General features: G+C 43.7%; 1 protein-coding gene across 1 annotated transcript in view; it reads right to left on the reverse strand.

The window, feature by feature from the left end:
• The window catches only part of LOC132825010 (V-type proton ATPase 116 kDa subunit a 4-like), a 75,280-nt gene that overhangs the window by 19,309 nt on the left and 34,791 nt on the right, over positions 1–21,180 (reverse strand). The window contains exons 9-12 of the mRNA XM_060840004.1: positions 14,237–14,330; positions 9,932–10,144; positions 2,842–2,992; positions 2,191–2,330 (exon numbers count right to left, since the gene is read on the reverse strand). Of these exons, the coding sequence (XP_060695987.1) occupies positions 2,191–2,330; positions 2,842–2,992; positions 9,932–10,144; positions 14,237–14,330 (598 nt within the window). The remainder of the gene's footprint in view (positions 1–2,190; positions 2,331–2,841; positions 2,993–9,931; positions 10,145–14,236; positions 14,331–21,180) is intronic.

A 21,180-nucleotide genomic window follows, 5' to 3' on the forward strand; every position in this document is an offset into this window, starting at 1 on the left:
GGGTTGAGTTCAGAAACAAATTTAGTTTTACACCTAGGAGTTCAGGGAACAAGTCACATCAACAGAAGGATTTAAGATTGTCAAACTTCCAAACCAAGAAATTTGATTAAACAAGCATCTGCAGCTGAAAAACTGAGAAGGTTTAGGCTCTCAAATTTATGAGAACTTCATGGCAGCAGACTTTAAAACTCATCAAATTGCCTCCACAATCCATGGCAAGAAATAAAGTGTCGCATTAAGTAGAGACTTTGAGATTTCAATTGAGAGCACAATTTCTCGGGACATGAATCAATTTGTGATAGCAACAGGGTACACGTTGAAACTTTGCTATGTCTTCTGATTATTTTGGTTTGTTTTATAACTCTCCTTCTTATTAAATTCTTTGATAATTCTTCAATAAATTGCTGTCCGTTTTGAAGGAAATTTGCAGTCTTGTGGAAATATAGCCCAGTGATCAACTAATTAACATTAACTAAGCAAAAACAAACCACACATGATCCACCAAGCCAGGCTCAAGTTGTCCAGTAGCACTATCAACTAGGATCATTACACTCAAAATGGCAGAACAGATTCTTGGGGCTGAATGGTCTACAGTCCGCTTCCTATAAAAGTGGCTTTGCATACATTGAATTTACCACAATTTAAAATGTGCTTCAGCTTCCATGCTATCCAAACAAGGGGATCAATACTTCCATCATGCAACATTTAAAATGGACATTCTCATATTGCTGTATTGGTATCTTATGGTCTTGTACAGGCAGATGGCCAGAACTGGATACAAGCCCCTGCAGTAACCTGCTCTCAGCTAGAGGTGTACCTTCAGAAAACCTGCACATGGAAGGGAGTGTAGCTGTGTAAACAAAATTTGACTTTATTTTCTCTTTCTGCAGGTAGTTACAATTCTACACACTTCTACTGAGTATCTCACCCAATGACCATTAAATGTAAACAATAGCATTTTTGACTATGAGGGGAATCACAGCTAAGCTCAATGCCATCCTCATTTGGCAGCCATATGCATTTCTTGCATAATTTATCCCTTTCTACCTCAGGCATTTTGAGATTGCGTGTCCTAAATTACCATTGTCATGGCGGAGGTTGAACTGGGATCTTCCTTACTTAAATGGTTCACCCAATCACTACCTGAATGAGACAAGCATTTGAAGAAATGCTAACGTGACATGACTCAACGAAGAGTACCATGTTCTGGTCAACATTTATCCTTCAGCCAATGCCATAAAAATAATTTTCAAAACAGATTATTTAGTCATAATACTTTGCCCTTTGTGGGAGCTTGCTATGGGCAATTTGTTTGCTGTGTTTCCTAACTACAACAGTGGCTACATTCAAAAGATTATAATCAACTATGAAACATTTTGGGATAACCTGAAACAGTGAAAGATTCTCAAGTGCTTGTATTCTCTCTCTTTTGGCTAATTCTACAAAGAATTTCATATCATAGCTAAAGTAATGTGGGAGCATATAGCTTGAATGTGAAGTCACCTGTGTGGATACAGGCACTACCTTCAGTCTAACCATTATCTCACCCAAATGCCCAAAGCTCCAACTTTTCTTTATCCATTTGAGAGACATGGGTGTCATTGGTTGGGCCACCATTTATTACTTGTGCCTTATTGCCCATGAGAATGTGGTGGTGAGCTGCTTTGTTGAACTGCATAGGCTCATGTGCTATAGATAGACTCTAAATTTTGACCCAGTGACAGTGAAAGAGGAGAGATATTTTTCCAGGTCAGGATAATGACTGGCTCAGCGGGGATCTTGCAGGTTGTGGTGTTTTCATGTATCTGCTGCCCTTGTCCTTCCAGATGGAAATGGTCATGACTTTGGAAGGTACTGTCTGACGATCTTTGTCAAATTTCTATAGTGCATCTCCTAGATAGTACACACTGCTGGTACTGAATGTCAATGGTGGAGGGAGTGGATGTAATGTCAATGAAGCTTGCTGTGTGTCCTGGATGGTGTCCAGCTTCTTGAGTGTTGTTGGAGCTGCACCCATCCAGGCAACTGGGGAGAATTCCATCACACTCCTGACTTTGAGGGAGGCAGATGGGAGTTACTCGCTGCAGTATTACTAGCCTCTGACCTGCTTATGTAGCCACTGTATTTGTATGGCTAGCGTAGTTCATGATCATGCTTCTCCAAGGAGTGCATGCCAAAATCTTCACCCACCTCATTGCCACCTTTCTGGGCAGCAAACTTTTTCTCATTGATGATCATGATAAGCGCAAAACCAAGCAGAACCGCTCCATGTCCACAATCGCCAAACATGACCGCAAACAGAAATGGGAAGGTGATGATCGTATATGGAGCTGGAGAAACAAAGCAGAACTTCTCTCAAACTATTGTGTACCATGGGATAATGTTAGGAGAAAGTTGGCAAATTGCGAATGACATAAACTACACAATATAGTGCAAAGCAACAATTACATTCATTATAGCTGAAGGTTTCAGCTTTGAAACAAAAGCAATGATGAATAGATGCATCATCACAGAATTAACTTAAGGTTGCCTCTTGTGGCAGTGGTCACAGAATCAAAGTCTAAATCAGGTCACCACCAATCAGAAGGAAAAAAATAGGAGTGAGGAAAATGAATATTCTGTGGTAAAATGGAGGATTGTCATTGTTTGCATCTGTGAAAAGACCAAAGACATTTCTGACATACATGTTCATTTGCTCAGTTTCAAGGCATTTGGATATTGGGTGTGTATCACAGTTCACACACACCTAAGATTAGCAACCCAAATTTTGCACAAGTAATTAATCAGTTGGTTACTATTTACTGTTCAGTGTACAGAAAATAAAGATTGGAATTTAGTCACCAGGGTTCATTTCTCTGTATGTCCCAACCCCATAGGCATCCACAATATTCTGGAAACCAGCTGTGAATTTATTGGTCCTGTTGAAGGTGGGTGGAGCCATTTGGGTCTGCACTACAGTCATGATGGGGTCAACACTGGAACCACTGCGTTCCTGAGAAATGAGAAAAGAGCACATTTCATTCATCAGTCAAGAGACAAAACTCCATTGCCATCAAGGGTAGTAAGAGTGTGCCAAGAAGTGCATGACAGTGTTGGAGATCCTTAGAAACATAAATGCTTATTCCTCTAAGATACTGACTGTGTATGATAACCAATTATTGCATCTTCACAAGTTTTGTTTTGATAATAAACCAATAGTTATATATTTATGAAGAAAGCCTGTTGAGACATTTTAATGTTTCAAATCTGATAATAGATGAAGGATTTAATTGGTCACATTGATAGTTGGAAGGAGTGAGTATTTTTGTTTTATTTGATGTGACGGTGAAGTAGTGGGACTTGAGAAAACGCTCCCTCAAGATTTGGTCCTCACATTAGGAAAATGTTCACTTGCTCCACTTCATGGTCATTCCACCAGTCTATCCACTTGATATCTTCCTCACACTCCTTTTGTTTTTGTTTAAGTGGGCGGCACGGTGGCACAGTGGTTAGCACTGCTGCCTCACGGTTCCAAAGACCCGGGTTCAATTCCTGCCTCAGGCGACTGACTGTGTGGAGTTTGCACGTTCTCCCCGTGTCAGCGTGGGTTTCATCCGGGTGCTCCGGTTTCCTCCCACAGTCCAAAGATGTGCAGGTCAGGTGAATTGGCCATGCTAAATTGCCCATAGTGTTAGGTAAGGGGCAAATGTAGGGGTATGGGTGGGTTTTGCTTCGGTCGGTCGGTGTGGACGTGTTGGGCCAAAGGGCCTGTTTCCACACTAAATAATCTAATCTAATCTGCAAGTTTTGAAATTGGCTCAAGTGTGAAGTACAGAGTACGTAATATCATAATATAAAGAAAATGGGAGGTCCTCATACCAAACCTGGCGACTCTCATTGTATATCTTCTTTCAGTATGGAAAACAAACTTTACTCATGCTCAATGTTTCATTCAGTAAAATATTGTAGATATTTTCTAATCAACTTGTTCAGAGATGGCATTACAACACTTCTGAAAGAGGTGGGACTTGAGCCAGTGTCCTGGCACCACAAGACATCGCAAAACAATTGTCTATGCTTCCACTGACTCTTTGCCTGTGTTGGGTTTGGCTGTGTATTACTTTTGAGAGTTTGTGCACACCACAACAACTGCATTAATTCACCATCGGTCGTGACTGCCTCTTTAAAAAGCTCAACCAAGTCTTTTTTTTAATTCAATTCCATTGTCATTGTACCAGCCTTCACCACTTACCCTGGCAGTTCATTCCATACATGCACCACCCTGAGAGAGAGAAAAGGTTGCCCCTTTTATATTTTCCCCCTCTCACATTAAAACTTCACCCTTTAGTTTTGGCCTCCCCTTCCCTGGAGAAAAGTCTTGACTATTTACCCTATCCATGCCCCTCATGATTTTATACATTTACATAAAGTCACCCCTCAGTCTTTGATGCTCCAAAGAAAATAGCCACAGCCTATTCACCCTCGAACAGCTTTTTTTTTTTTAAGATTAGATTACTTACAGTATGGAAACAGGCCCTTCGGCCCAACAAGTCCACACCGACCCGCCGAAGCGCAACCCACCCATACCCCTACCCCTACATTTACCCCTTACCTAACACTATGGGCAATTTAGCATGGCCAATTCACCTGACCCGCACATCTTTGGACTGTGGGAGGAAACCGGAGCACCCGGAGGAAACCCACACAGACACGGGGAGAACGTGCAAACTCCACAGAGTCAGTCGCCTGAGTCGGGATTTGAACCCGGGTCTCAGGCACTGAGGCAGCAGTGCTAACCACTGTGCCACCGTGCCGCCCACAAATTTTAATTTCTTTAATTTCTCTTCAAATTTGCTGTCCCATATCTTCCCTACTAGCCACTGTCTTGTGGAACATGGCCAGTGATGGAATGGCACCTAAAAATAGTTAGTTAGTCAAATAAATAAAATAAAATAAATAAATTCCGCATTTGACCCAAATAGTACAAGAATCTCCCAAATTAATACTACCTCCCCTTCCTCCTTTCCATCTCTCCTTGACAAGTATCCAGGAATATTTAGTGCACAGTCTTTTTTTGAACCAGGTCTCCATTAACCCAACACCACATTCCCTTCTGCATAGTTACATCTGCAACTCACCATGTTTATTGGCCTTGCCTCATACCATTACAGACATGTAATCTAAACTTCCCATCGAGTGCCTTGAATTGCTATTGAGTCTGACCCTGTGTAATATCTTCTTATTTCTGATTGGAATGCATGAGTCTGTTTCTATGGTGAGTTTAATACATTTGTACAGGATTCTCTATATAGGAACAAAACGGGGTTTAGCACATTTGAGCATGAAGCCAGATGGTGAGCTGCGATCTTAGTGCATCTTATAGGGAAGTAAAAACTGGATTTCACTTTGAACTGTATATCTGCACTCACCAGGAATTATTTTTTTCACTTCTGAAAAAGTAGCAGTGTACTCTTTTATAATAAAATCTAGGAGAAAGTGAGGACTGCAGATGCTGGAGATCACAGCTGAAAATGTGTTGCTGGAAAAGTGCAGCAGGTCAGGCAGCATCCAAGGAGCAGGAGAATCGATATTTTGGGCATAAGCCCTTCTTCAGGAATGAGGAAAGTGTACCAAGCAGGCTAAGATAAAAAGGTAGGAGGGGGGATTTGAGGGAGCGCATTGGAAATGCGATAGGTGCAAGGAGGTCAAGGTGAGGGTGATAGGCCGGAGTGGGGTGGGGGCGGAGAGGTCAGGAAGAGGATTGCAGGTTAGGAGGGCGGTGCTGAGTTCAAGGGAATCGACTGAGACAAGGTGGGGGGAGGGGAAATGAGGAAACTGGAGAAATTTAGGTACATCCCTTGTGGTTGGAGGGTTCCTAGGCGGAAGATGAGGCGCTCTTCCTCCAGCCATCGTGTTGCTATGGTCTGGCGATGGAGGAGTCCAAGGACCTGCATGTCCTTGGTGGAGTGGGAGGGGGAGTTGAAGTATTGAGCCACAGGGTGGTTGGGTTGGTTGGTCCGGGCGTCCCAGAGGTGTTCCCGGAAACATTCCGCAAGTAGGCGGCCTGTCTTCCCAATATAGAGGAGGCCACATCGGGTGCAGCGGATGCAATAGATGGTGTGTGTGGAGGTGCAGGTGAATTTGTGGCGGATATGGAAGGATCCCTTGGGGCCTTGGAGGGAAGTGAGGGGGGAGGTGTGGGCGCAAGTTTTGCATTTCTTGCGGTTGCAGGGGAAGGTGCTGGGAGAGGAGGTTGGGTTGGTGGGGGGTGTGGACCTGATGAGGGAGTCACGGAGGGAGTGGTCTTTTCGGAGTGTGATAGGGGAGGGGAAGGAAATATATCCCTGGTGGCGGGGCCCGTTTGGAAGAGGCGGAAATGACGACAGATGATACGATGTATGTGGAGGTTGGTGGGGTGGTAGGTGAGGACCAGTGGGGTTCTGTCCTGATGGCGATTGGAGGGGCGGGGCTCAAGGGCAGAGGAGCGGGAAATGGAGGAGATGCGATGGAGGACATCGTCAATCAAGTCTGGGGGGAATTGCGGTCTTTGAAGAAGGAGGCCATTTGGGTCGTACGATATTGGAACTGGTCCTCGTGGGAACAGATGCAGTGGAGACTAAGGAATTGGGAGTATGGGATGGCGTTTTTACAGGGGGCAGGGTGGGAGGAGGTGTAGTCCAGGTAGCTGTGGGAGTCGGTCAGTTTGTAGTAAAATGTCCGTGTTGATTCGGTTGCCCGAGATAGAAATGGAAAGGTCTAGGAAGGGGAGGGAGGAGTCCAAGATGATCCAGGTAAATTTGAGGTCGGGCAGGAAAGTGTTGGTAAAGTGGATGAACTGTTCAACCTCCTCGTGGGAGCACGAGGCAGCGCCGATACTGTCATCGAGGTAGCGGAGGAAAAGGTGGGGGGTGGTGCCAGTATAGCTGCGGAAGATGAACTGTTCCACATATCCTACGAAGAGGCAGACATAGCTGGGGCCCATGCGGGTGCCCATGGCAACTCCTTTGTTTTGGAGGAAGTGGGAGGATTGGAAAGAAGTTGTTCAGGGTGAGGACCAGTTCAGTCAGTCGAAGGAGGGTGTCAGTGGAAGGGTACTGGTTGGTACAGCAGGAAAGGAAGCAGCGGAGGGGTTTGAGTCCTTCGTGATGGGGGATGGAGGTGTACAGGGACTGGATGTCCATGGTGAAGATAAGGCGTTGGGGACCAGGGAAGCGAAAATCATGGAGGAGGTGGAGGGCATGGGTGGTGTCCCGAACGTAAGTGGGGAGTTCTTGGACTCAGGGGGACAGGACTGTGTCGAGGTATGCAGAGATGAGTTCTGTGGGGCAGGAGCAGGCTGAGACAATGGGTCGGCTGGGGCAGTCAGGTTTGTGGATTTTGGGTAGGACCACACCACCCGTTTCTACCTCCTACCCAAAATCCACAAACCTGACTGCCCCGGCCAACCCATTGTCTCAGCCTGCTCCTGCCCCACAGAACTCATCTCTGCATACCTCGACATAGTCCTGTCCCCCTTAATCCAAGAACTCCCCACCTACGTTCAGGACACCACCCACGCCCTCCTCCATGATTTGCGCTTCCCTGGTCCCCAACGCCTTATCTTCACCATGGACATCCAGTCCCTGTACACCTCCATCCCCCATCACGAAGGACTCAAACCCCTCCGCTTCTTCCTTTCCCGCCAAGCCAACCAGTACCCTTCCACTGACACCCTCCTTCGACTGACTGAACTGGACCTCACCTTGAACAACTTCTCTTTCCAATCGTCCCACTTCCTCCAAACCAAAGGAGTAGTCATGGGCACCCGCATGGGCCCCAGCTATGCCTGCCTCTTTGTAGGATATGTGGAACAGTCCATCTTCCGCAGCTACACTGGCACCACCCCCCATCTATTCCTCCGCTACCTCGATGACAGTATCGGCGCTGCCTCATGTTCCCACGAGATTGAACCGTTCATCCACTTTACCAACACCTTCCAGCCCGACCTCAAATTTACCTGGACCATCTCAGACTCCTCCCTCCCCTTCCTAGACCTTTCCATTTCTATCTTGGGCGACCGAATCAACACGGACATTTACTACAAACCGACCGACTCCCACAGCTACCTAGACTACTCTTCCTCCCACCCTGCCCCCTGTAAAACACCATCCCAATTCCTTAGTCTCCACTGCATCTGCTCCCAGGAGGACCAGTTCCAATATCATACAACCCAAATGGCCTCCTTCTTCAAAGACTGCAATTTCCCCCCAGACGTGATCGACGGTGCCCTCCACTGCATCTCCTCCACTTCCCGCTCCTCCGCCCTTGAGCCCCGCCCCTCCAATCGCCATCAGGACAGAACCCCACTGGTCCTCACCTACCACCCCACCAACCTCCACATACATCGTATCATCCGTCGTCATTTCTGCCACCTCCAAATGGACCCCACCACCAGAGACATATTCCCGCCCCTCCCCCATCAGCATTCCAAAAAGACCACTTCCTCGTCAGGTCCACACCCCCCACCAACCCAACCTCCACTCCCGGCACCTTCCCCTGCAACCACAAGAAATGCAAAACTTGCGCCCACACCTCCCCCTTACTTCCCTCCAAGGCCCCAAGGGATCCTTCCATATCCGCCACAAATTCACCTGCACCTCCACACACATCATTTACTGCATCCGCTGCACCCAATGTGGCCTCCTCTATATTGGGGAGACAGGCCGCCTACTTGCGGAACGTTTCAGGGAACACCCGGACCAACCAACCCAACCACTCCTTGGCTCAACACTTCAACTCTCCCTCCCACTCCACCAAGGACATGCAGGTCCTTGGACTCCTCCATCGCCAGACCATAGCAACACGACGGCTGGAGGAAGAGCGCCTCATCTTCCGCCTAGGAACCCTCCAACCACAAGGGTTGAACCTAGATTTTTCCAGTTTCCTCATTTTCCCCTCCCCCCACCTTATCTCAGTCAAATCCCTCGAACTCAGCACCGCCTTCCTAACCTGCAATCTTCTTCCTGACCTCTCCGCCCCCACCCCCACTCTGGCCTATCACCCTCACCTTGACTTCCTTCCATCTATTGCGTTTCCAACGCCCCTCCCTACCTTTTATCTTAGCCTGCTGGACACACTTTCCTCATTCTTGAAGAAGGGCTCATGCCCGAAATGTCAACTCTCCTGCTCCTTGGATGCTGCCTGACCTGCTGCACTCTTCCAGCAACACATTTTCAGCTAAGAAAATCTAGCCCAATTCTCTTCATTCTGTCCATTTGCATCACTGCTTAGTATGGCAACTGCTCTGCCCAAGACCATAAGAAATTACAGAGAGATGTGAACACAGCTCAGCCCATCACACAGGCCACTCTTTCATCATTGTCTCCATCTACACTCCTCCATCCCTCAGAAAGGCAACCAACAAAGACCCTTCCCACCCCGGGTCTAATCTCTTATCAGGCTGAAGACGCAAAAGCTTTATCAAACATACCAACAGGTACAAGAATAGCTTCTTCCCCGCTGTTATTAGACAGTTGAATGGACATCTCAAATTTCAAACTTAATGCTGATCTTGTTTTTTTATGCGTTTTATTTGCAGTCGTAACTTTGTATTCCTCACTCTGCTCAATCACCCTATGATCATTGTATGGTATGATCTGTCGGTACTGCATGCAAAAGAAAACTTTTCACTGTACCTAGGTACATGTGACCAGAATAAATCAAATCAAAACCTGCAACACCAAAGCTTTCATCACATCAAAGCTTTCTAATTTCACGTTCTTTCATCGATTGTCCTGTGGGAGATTTCTAGCAGCTCTAGAGACATCTGACACATATTGCTGCCATGAAAAGGAGCAACACATTTATTTAACTGGCAACTGAGGCAATCCCATTTCCAAGTGACTTGCTCTGGAAAGCTCTTCCTAACGTGACTTCCCGATGCAACGAACATCACTCGCAGCTCACCGCTCACCTTGCCCTGATGGAGTGCCATCTTGATCCTGTCCATATCAGCGACTGGACACCAGGTTTCTGCAATCAGGCACTGTTGGGTCACATCAATGTTGCACAAGTTCAGAGTGTGATAGATCGCCTTCATTTTCACCACCTTCACTTGCCAGTTTCGCAGGCTCTTCGCTGCTTCTTGCAACACACGGCGACGATGGCTCTCAGTCTGATTAAGTACCTGAAAAATTAAAAGTGAATGGTCAGAAGCTCTAGGAAAATCCAACCAGCTTGTATTTCAAATGAATAAAATAAAACAAGTTAACTTTAGAAAGGAACAAGCAACAATGAATTATATCGCACACTTTCAATCACCTTATTCCAGGAACTAATTCTAAAAGAGTATTGTGCTGTTGTGAAAGGGAAGAGATTAGAAAGCTACAAACTATTTTAATAGACTGACTTTAAAAATAACTAAATCAATTTAAACAGGAACAATTATGGGGAAGCAATGAAAACAGGTCAACAACATTGAAGGGATATAAATAATCAACAATAAGCATTCCAAAAACAAAAGGAAAACCAAATATGCCCCATTAGGAGCAGGTATATATTTGTGGGAAAAAAAGCCAATGGAGTCCATCCTGATTTGCGCCGAGGCTGGAGTAGCGCAATAAAATCCATACTGCCTCACCCTTTGAAATCAATACACATTACAGGTCATCATTCTTTCAGAATGGTTCACTATTTAAATATCTCAATTTGCACAGAATCTAATGATGTCCTTTGCTCCACTTTAAAAAAGTGTGTGTAGCCTCAGAGGTGTACAATTGCCTTCTATTTTACAAGCAGCCTGTAGAGTACACTTGATCCATTTTCATAACCAATGGTCAATAATTTGGGACATCAGTAGGTTAGTATTTGCTAATAAGAGCTGGATCACACTTGATAAATTTTGCAAGCATTGCTCCAGAATAGGATCTGGTTTCTGCTCCTACAATACTCCCCAAGCAGGGCTACTACAGCTGGTGCATTGGAAGCCTCCCGCCCTTTATCCAAAGTGACACATTAGCCATTGGATTTAGCTGTTAAGGAGCAGAGGATGGATAGAACTGAAAGGGTAGAATAGTTCACAATGAATGTATTACAGTGATTGGGAAGGGAGTAGGAGTATGAATAGGGTTGGATAATGAAAGAGAACAGAAAGGCCTTTTAAAGCAAACAATAATGTTGGCGAGGGGGCAGAAGGGGCAATGTCACATAGAAATGGCACATTCACTGCTAGCTTGCATATTATAAAGAACCAAGAGTCATAAGTTTAGGCCCCATTTTGTCAGCATTGCTTCACCAAGACTGCCTTTTGCTGTAAGCTCCAATGAGTGGTCATCATTTCAGGTTTCTGTCAAAGTGGGATAGATTTTCCACCATTATATATATATTATCATCTCTAGTGGAATATATTAAAGTTATATTATTATTATCACGCACACAAACTAGGGAGTGACAGTCAATCTACAATGACCCAAGAGTTATTTGTGTGCATGCAAGGAACATTAGTGGCTCGTAAAGTGCACCTTCTGGTTGTTCTTACAGATACATTTGAAACCTGCAAGGGACACCAGAGAGCTACTAGTAGGGGCACCTTTTGCTTTACGATGGTATTCGGATCCTACTTGCAACAACATTTCATTTTTGGGTGTATACTAAATTGATCATCACTCAAGCTATTAGAAAAGATAGTTAAACTTGGGGCTTATCTTGAAGATGTCTGCCAGCTGAAAGATCTGAGAGGATGGAATAAGACCATAAGATATAGGAGTGGAAGTAAGGCCATTCGGCTCATCGGGTCCACCCCGTCATTTAATCACGGTTGATGCACATTTCAACTTATCTGCACTGTCTCTGTAGCCCTTAATTCCTTGCAAGATCAAGAATTTATCAATCTCTGCCTTGAAGACATTTAACATCCCAGTCTCCACTGTGCTATGTGGCAATGAATTCCACAGGCCCAACCCTCTCTGCCTGAACATAAATGTCTCCTCACGCTCCAGCGCCAGCATGCCCTTCTGGAGGTGTGAAACCTAAAATTGGACAGTATTCCAAACGCAGCCTAACTAGAGCTTTATAAAGTTTCAGAAGCACATCGCTGCTTTTATATTCCAACCCTCTTGGAGATAAGTAATTCATTCAATCTTTCTTAGAAATAAAATAGGACCAAGTGAAGTTGGCAAGAGTTATACTCAATGTTTTCACTAATGGCATAACTATAATCAGCTTCATTTTCTGGATTAGTGGTGCTGGAAGAGCACAGCGGTTCAGGCAGCATCCGAGTTGCAGCAAAATCGACGTTTCGGGCAAAAGCCCTTCATCAGGAATAAGGGCTTTTGCCCGAAACCTCGATTTCACTCCTCGTTGGATGCTGCCTGAACTGCTGTGCTCTCCCAGCACCACTAATCCAGAATCTGGTTTCCAACATCTGCAGTCATTGTTTTTACCTCTATCATCAGCTTCAACCCATCAGAACTGTACATTTCTAAAATGTGTTTATATAGCAGGTGTCACAGTTATATCGGAAGACATGCATTGGGACCTCATACATTCACAGCATCGTTTCTGGCTTCAGAAATAGAATTTCTTTCAACACCAAAGTGCTGCAAAACCTCGAGGAGACAAAAAGTGTAAAACTAAAAATCTTGCTCAGGGAAGGAGGGAAGGGCATGGAGAAATGCCATAGAAACCGACGGTGAGATTTTTCACCTGGACTTCACACGATCTTTTGAAAACAAAAATCCACAAACACAAAATGCTTTCTTCCCCCTTGATGATAAAGATACTGAGCACAGCTGCAGCTCAGCCATATGTTCACGTCTAAATGCACTTCCACTATTATTACTGCTTTTCATAGGCACTAAGTTAGACTCTTAAACTTGCAATTACAGAGTGGAATTCCCCTAAACACAAATTTCTCAACTGTAATGTTACAGGAAGTTACTTTGAAACAGTCCCTTGGGCACTTGCTTTTGGAAGCATATAATGTTGCATTTTTCTGAATCAGTTTTTAAGGAGGGTGCATGGCAGTAGGGAGTAGGTTTTAAGTTATACTGAAATTGTTAGTAATATTTTCTGGGTTTTGACGATTGTTGTGTGCCCAATCAGTTAACGTCCTGAATTTGCAAAAAGTCCAGTCCCCTTACTTAAGCAGAAGGTTTGACTCATCTGTTTGGGATATGTGGTCTTAAATGGCACTGTTACATCCAACTTAAATTCACCTCTCATTTATAGAGAGTTGGTTAAGAGAGTGTGGTTAAGGAGGTGTTTAGCATGCTTACCTTCATTGCGTAGTCCTTTGAGCATACAAGTTGGGAAGTCGTGTTAAAGTTGCATAGGATATTGATGAGGCCTCTTCTGAAGTGTGTTTAGTTCTGGCTGTCCAGTTATAGGAGGGATATTGTTAAGCTGGAGGGGGTTCAGATGAGATTTACCAGGATGTTGCCAGGAATGGAAGGGATGAGTTATAAAGACAAAGGCTAGGACGTTTTCACTAGAGCATAGGAGGTTGAGGTGACCTTAGAGGTTTATAAAATCAGGAGGGGTATAGATAGGTTTAATGGTAGGTGTCTTTTCTCTAGGGTGGGAGATTTCAAGACTGGGGCATATGCTTAAGGTGAAAGAAAATGGATTTAATTAAGAAATGAGGGACATTTTTCTTTCCCAGAGAGTGGTTCACGTGTGGAATGCGTTACCAGAAGATGTGGTAGGTACGGGTATGGTTACAAAAGACATTTGGATAACTACATGAATAGGAAACGTTTGAAGGGACCAGGCATGTGAGACTAGTTTAGTTTGGGATTTTTCCCAGCATGGACTGGTTGAACTGAAGGGTCTGTTTCCATGCTGTATGACTGACTCAAACTTGTTGTGTTATTCGTATATCCCATTCTCAGGAGGAGGAATTTAGACACTGTCCGCAACTGGTGGTGCAAGGTTTCTCGTTGAACTTCTGCAGACAGTGTGGCAAAGGCAGTCCCCATAGAGGGCTGTGTGGAAGGGACCTCTGGGATGTTCACTCTGCGACACTACAGAAAAGCAATGTTCTTCCACATTAAGATGGTGAGACTTTGAGGAGGTGATGTTGTTTTGAACCCGATGCCCTCCTAGAGTTGAGAAAATGCTATCAGATTTGGCAGACTCACTGTCACAATAAGTAGCTAGTTTGACCCTGACTGAGGGCAATAGATGGAGATACGTGGTGTTTGGGATTAAGCTGACAATAGCACAGGGAGGGAGTTTTTCAGCCCAATATGGCCATTGCTGCTCAGAGCTCATCACTTACAGTATTTAAGTCCTCAATGCGTGTTTTCACACCAGCAGCCATTTCTCTACGCTCGTTAGCAGATTCAGGACATGGGTACATAGTGGCACGGAACCTGAGGCAAACCAGAGAGGAAAGTTAACACTTTCTGAAAAGAAAGATTCAACCTTATTGGCAAGACCAACATAACCTACATCAAGGCATGCTCGAAAAAAAGTGATAGCAGTCTTTGGTTAACCACTTGCGCTTAGTAGCTGCTTACAGCTGAGCTATTTTGGAGGCTTCTTCATAAGAATTAGGAATCAACATTTTGAAGCAGCCTCAAGTCCCAAATAGCCGAGACTAGGCAAAGACGACAGGCATTCTTCACAAAAAGATCTCAATGAACCAGTTCCTGTTTTCTAGGTCACTTTACATAGAGTCATAGAGATGTCCAATTCGTCCATTCCGACCAGATATCCCAATCTAATTTAATCCCATTTGCCAGCACTTGCTGATCTCAACTTTTTATTTTAAATTGCTAGAATTCAACCAACTGATTTCAGATGGTCAAAAAGATCATGATTGGATTTGAACTCCAATTCCCCATGCTGTGCACAATAGGGTTAATGCTGAGGCATGTCATAAGCACTATCCACCATGATAGCATCACACAGATGGACAGAAGAGCTTAGAACTTAACATTCAGTCTTCCTCAGTCTCTGTAACCATCATAGCAATGTAACCAATAACTAGCTATGGACATGAAATAAACCATACCTCGTTAACTACAAGATACTTCTAGTTTTAAAAAAGCAAATGATTTGTGGACGGCACGGTGGCACAGTGGTTAGCACTGCTGCCTCACAGTGCCAGAGACCCGGGTTCAATTCCCGCCTCAGTTGACATGTTCTCCCCGTGTCTGTGTGGGTTTCCTCCGGGTGCTCAGGTTTCCTCCCACAGTCACAAAGATGTGGGAGTCAGGTGAATTGGCCAAGCTAAATTGCCCGTAGTGTTAGATAAGGGGTAAATGTAGGGGTAAGGGTGGGTTGCGCTTCGGCGGGTCGGTGTGGACTTGTTGGGCCGAAGGGCCTGTTTCCACACTAAGTAATGTATAAAAAAATCTAAGATTAACCAGCGTTTATTGTCTATCCCTAATTCCAATTAAGAGTCAACCAACAACAGATTTTCCTCTCTAAAAGACATTAATAAGTTTTCATAACTTTTGGAATTGCCACATTGTCACTATTAGACTGACTTTGTAACCCACACTTTTATTGAATTCAAATTTCACCATCCGACATCTTGGGTTTTGAACCAGTGTCTTCAGAGAATTAAAAACCCAAAAGAACTGTGGATGCTGTAAACCAGAAAAACAAACTGCTGGAGGATCTAAACCGGTCTGACAGTTTCTGTGGAGAGAAATCAGAGTAAATGCGGATTGAGTGACCCTTCCTCAGGACATCATGGATTATTAGTCTAATAACATTACTACGCCACTGCTTCCACTCAGTTAGGTCAAGAGGTGGTTTTCCTCTACCAAACAGACAAGAAAGTGATAGCAGCCTTCATCTTAGACAGCAGACCATACAAAACAGTGAGCTGGCAGGTCCATATAACCCACTCGGTTGTTACTTAAACCCCTTGGATTATTAATTCAGCAATATAATCAGGACTGTAACTACTTCTTTGAAGAGGAGTCCCATTTTTCAAGAACCCAATGCAACAGTGAGAATTACAGGAACTGTTAATTGCTGCACCAATGTCTCACGTGGTGTTGGTCATTGCAATGTTCTTCTGTCACTATCTTTCTCTGGAAACAAATAAGCTCCGAAAGCACCTACTTGTCCTTTTCCAGCACTATTTTGAAGAGCAGGCAGGGTTGCTCCCAACACCGGACCTGCTGTGCTTTTCCAGTACCACTAATCTAAACTCTGGTTTCCAGCATCTGCAGTCCTCACTTTCGACTAGTTGATTTTAACCTTACTGCAAATCCTCTTGCAAGGATGCCTACCCTGAAGAAGCTCTCTCTCTCCACCCTGGAGGCTCCCTGCCTCCATTCCTGATGAAGGGCTTTTGCCCGAAATGCCGATTTTCATGCTCCTCGGATGCTGGCTGACCCGCATCGCTTTTCCAGCACCATTCTAAGCTAAACCCTTACTCCCAATATCCTGGTCAACATGTATCCAATAATTATCATTGTAACAGATTACCCAGTTTGTGGGAACCACCCATGTTCAAAGCTTTGCATTTGTAATTTCTATACCTCACTTGAAATGTAATTCATTAACTGTGAAGCAGTTCAGGAACATCCTGAGGTTGTGAAAGGGGCTACACAAACGCAAAATCTGCTGCTTTATAATCACGAGCTAAACGAAGGAGATGTAACATTACGCCAGAAACTAGATTGGAAGACTTAGAAATTTTGGCAACTGGGCTAAAAAGCAGAATAGAAGTGGTTAAAAATAGAGACAGAGTGCGCCAGTGAAATAAACATGCTGAAAGCAATAGTAAATAAATAAATAACTGGAAAAGTTTGAAAGAAAAACAATTGCAGACTTGCAATTGCAAACAATTGAAAACAAACAGGAATCATTTGAAAAACTGAAATCCTGAAAGCCAGCCTGAAAAGCAGCCCAAAGATAGGCATTTCGAGTAAAACAAGGGCAAAAAGGAACTTGCACTTGTACAACACTTTTACAACTGAAGGATATTAACTGACTCTACTTAATTAACAATAAAACATTTCTTCGAAGTGCAGGATACATAGCTGCCAATTTTCAGACCACCAGGTCCCATTGGCCATGACACTGAGGAACCCATCAAGTAGACAGAGAGAACCTTATCTTCATGCATGATCTGAAAGACCAAACTTCAAAAAAAAATGCAGCACTCCCTCTGTGCATCAATAAAGTGGCAACAAAAACCAGTCTGTGCATTCTGGCCTAAATACACCTTGTCACTCAGGAGCAAGAGGGTTGCCACTGAGCCACATTCCTTATGGGCTCATTGTCATTTATATAAATGACATGTAAGTGACATGGTCATTGCCATAGAAGTCCAGGACCTTGGTCTCCTATTTGATGCCTCATGGTATTATCACTGGACTGTTAATCCAGAGATCCAGGTAATGTTTTGGAGATTCAGGTTCATATGCTGTCATGACAGATGGTGAGATCAGAATTCAATAAAAAAATGTGGAATTAAGAGGCTCATGATAAGATCACGAGAATAAGGAGTGCAAGGAAGGCCATTCAGCCCATTGAGCCCACTCTGCCATTCAATCATGGCTTCAGTGCCACTTACCCACACTCTCCCCCTATCCCTTAATTCCTTGCAAGATTAAGAACTTATCAACCTCTGCCTTGGAGACATTTAATGAGCTGGCCTCCACAACAATGAATTCCACAGGCCCACCACTCTTGGGCTGAAGAAACGTCTCATTTCTGTTCTAAATCGACCCCCTCTAATTCGAAGGCTGTGCCCATGAGTCCTAGCAACCCCGTCTGACAGAAAAAATTTCCCAGCATCCAACCTTTCTAAGCCATGATTTATCTAAGTTTCTATTAGATCGCTCCTCAATCTTCTAAACTCTAATGAATACAATCTCAGGGTCTTCAGCTGTTCATTGTATATCAAGCCTACCATTTCAGGGATCATCTCCACTGGACACGCACCAGTGCCAATATGTCCTTCATGAATGATGATTGTGAATCCATTGTCAATTATCAGAAAAATATTGTTCACTAATGTCCTTCAGGGAAGGAAATCTGCCATCTTTACCTGGTCTGGTCTGTATGCGATTCCAGACCCACAGCAATGTGGTTGACTTTTAACTGCCATCTGGGATTAGGGATGGGCAATAAGTGTTGGCCTAGCCAGTGATATCCTCATCCTGTGAGTGAATAATTTAAAAGAAAACCTCCCACAAGGCACATAATCCAAAATATTCACATAAACATACATCATAAGCTTAACGCTGCAAGACAGATTAATAAGTAAATTTAAATTGAAGGTTCATGCAGCTGTAAAGGCAACTTTGCAAAGTGACTGATTGTCAGAAATCAACCATGTTTCATGGAATCAAATAATCTTTAAGTGAACTTTTAATACAGGCTGGGAGCTGAAATTGATGCAGAGACACAGGCACAATCAACCGAGTGTCTGAATATGATAATCAAGAAGTGATTACTCCAACTATAGAATTCCTGCAGTTAAGCTATTATCAGAATTTGAAGAATAATCATCATGGATATGTCTGGATCCATAGCCACATTCCTTGGAAATATTAATTGTCAAGTTAAAAATGTTCACCCACTTAAATAATACCAAGCCCAGACCTTCCCATCTAAACCAGTTATAATTATTTGTTCATGGGAGGTGGGTGTCACTCACTAGGCCAATACTTTTTGTCCATCCCTAATTGCCCTTGAGCTGGTGATAGTGAGCTATTGCAGTGTTTGGGGTGCAGGTACACCCACAGCATTTTTAGGAAGAAAGCTCCAGGATTTAGACCGTGCAACACGAAAGGAACGACAAAGCATTTCCAAGTCAGGATGGTAAGTGGTTTGAAGGGGGACCTTGCAGGTGGTGGCATTCCCATGCATCTGCTGTCTTTGTCCTTCTAAATCGTAGAGGCCACATGATTTCAAATGGCCATGATGAATTACTGCGATGCATCTTGGAGATGATACTCTATGATGTATTGGTGAACAGGACGAATGTTGAAGGCAGCAGATCTGACCCATCATGCTTTGTCCAAGATGGTGTCAGGTTTCCTGACTGTTGTTGAAGCTGCACTCATCAAGGCAAGTGAGGAGTATTTCACCACAGTTCCTGACTTGTGCCTTGTAGATGGTGACTGGGCTTTGGGAAAATAGAAGGGTTACTCACTGTAGCATTCCTAGCCTCTGACTTGCTCTCATAGCCACAGGACCAATAGGTTACTCATAATTGTTTTCTTTAATCAAATATAAAAATATCTGTTTATATGACTACTGACTTAGGATTTAAAAGTAATCAAATTAAACACTCCTAGAAGCAGCTTTTGAATTGGTTTGTAGAAACTAGTTATTTGTCCTTATCCCTTGGTCAGTTTTTATCTCTGTATCAGTAGCTCTTCTCTTACTATGGGATAGCTAAAAACTTTATACCTGAAACCACTCACTGGCAGCTTTGTAAACGCAGTTAAAACTTGCTGGTGTTCTAAAATGCAATGGCAATATTTTCTTATCACTCAATGGAATGCTTGGAAATCAGTCATACATAGCCTATCTTTTTGTAAATTGGACAGGTAGCCACGTGTTCTGTTTAGGACTCTTCCATAACATCAGCCCCCGTCCTCCATCAGCACCCCCCCTCCCCCCAACTCCTTTATTTTCAATTGGACATAGTGAGAACATTATAATTATAGAACCACACAGCGGAGTGTTTTGGACACGTGCAATCACTCACCCTTTTTAATACATGTAATGCGAATGAGTTTAAACAAGGACCTATATTTGCAGCTTGCCTATTTTACTTCTGCATTGAACTGATGAGGATTTTCCAACTGTAATGGTGATAAGACATTGAATACTAAATTCTGAGCAGCCTCGGAAGGATGCAGACAAATACCACGAAGACCTGGACCTTCAATTTCTCAAGGATTCACCTCCTCTCCATTCCTGGGAGGAATTACCCCAGGTTGGTGGTTGAAATGATAATTCATCAACAATGCAAGCAGTTGCATTCATAGTCAGCAGCTTCCATCGCTTAGTCTCGAGAGCCAAAGCTGAAAGAAGTGTGAAATTGCTGTTTGGATCTCCCCCACCCACCATCACTTTGAAATCATACTCAGGTTCCATATACGATCGCTAGTGCACATAGTATACATCCGAGCTACAGAGACAATGTAGAGAAGGACCTCAAAAGCTGAAACTCGGTCATTGAGGTAGTGTTATGGTCAGAGAAATCACATAGAAAACTACATTCTCTTCAATATTCGTGAGCTTAAATTCTGTTTATATAAAAATGGCCAACCTTGCTGAACTCAAGATGTTCAAAGTCAACATGGTCATATATGTAAGTTTTTGAACTTCTTTCATTCCTAAACATTCCAGCTAAAACAGACACAAAGGGCTTGGAGTGGAGTCTATTTCCCACCAGCTCTGAACAAAGCAAATCATCAAGCTTCATAACATGAAAATGAACATGAATGATTTTACAGTTACGCTGATGGAGAAGGTAAAGCTATATTGTTAGCTTAATGACCTACTAATTAGCCTGAGATGGGTCATCAGTATCTGAAATGTCTGAACAGGTGTGACGAATGACTGAAAATCAGAGCCAGATAAATTAATTAAGCATACAATGTAGGAGCCTAGGTTAGTTGCTGACTGACCTCCAGAGGCACTGCAGGATTGCAGGCCAAGTTAGCAGCTGGATGGGAAGAGGCCAACACTTTGCCTGCAAGAAGGAGAAGCAATGGGCCTAGCTCATTTAGGGAGCGATTGTGGACTTTGACCTCTGGGAAGTTCTCATTCATGTAAACTGATTTTTTTTAAAAAATATGGATTAAAACTTGTAATTTGTAACCTCTCTTCTGTCTCGTCTTCCTTAACTTCCTGAGTATTTGCACATGTGAATGGACTACTGAAGCAATTCCCCAATGTTTTGAATATTTTGTTAATGACCTCCATCGTTGGTTTCAAATTAAAGGATTTTCCTGTGGGATTTCTCTCAAAAATTGGAATATGAAAACCAGGATTCGCGAACACCTGGACTTAGTGAGCTCAACACCTTCAGATTGCAAACTCACGGAGTTCTTGCCTTTCTTTAAGCTTCACTGGATGTAATTCCCTGTCAGTATGTCCTCTCTCCCCTCAATCCAGTGGGACTGTCTGTCCTTTCCAGTCTGGCAGTTAGACAATTTTTTTTTAAGAATTAGAATCCCTACAGTGTGGAAACAGGCCCTTCAGCCCAACAAGTTCACACCAACCCTCTGA

This window comes from Hemiscyllium ocellatum, chromosome 19, assembly GCF_020745735.1.
Source record: "Hemiscyllium ocellatum isolate sHemOce1 chromosome 19, sHemOce1.pat.X.cur, whole genome shotgun sequence".
NCBI lineage: Eukaryota > Metazoa > Chordata > Chondrichthyes > Orectolobiformes > Hemiscylliidae > Hemiscyllium > Hemiscyllium ocellatum.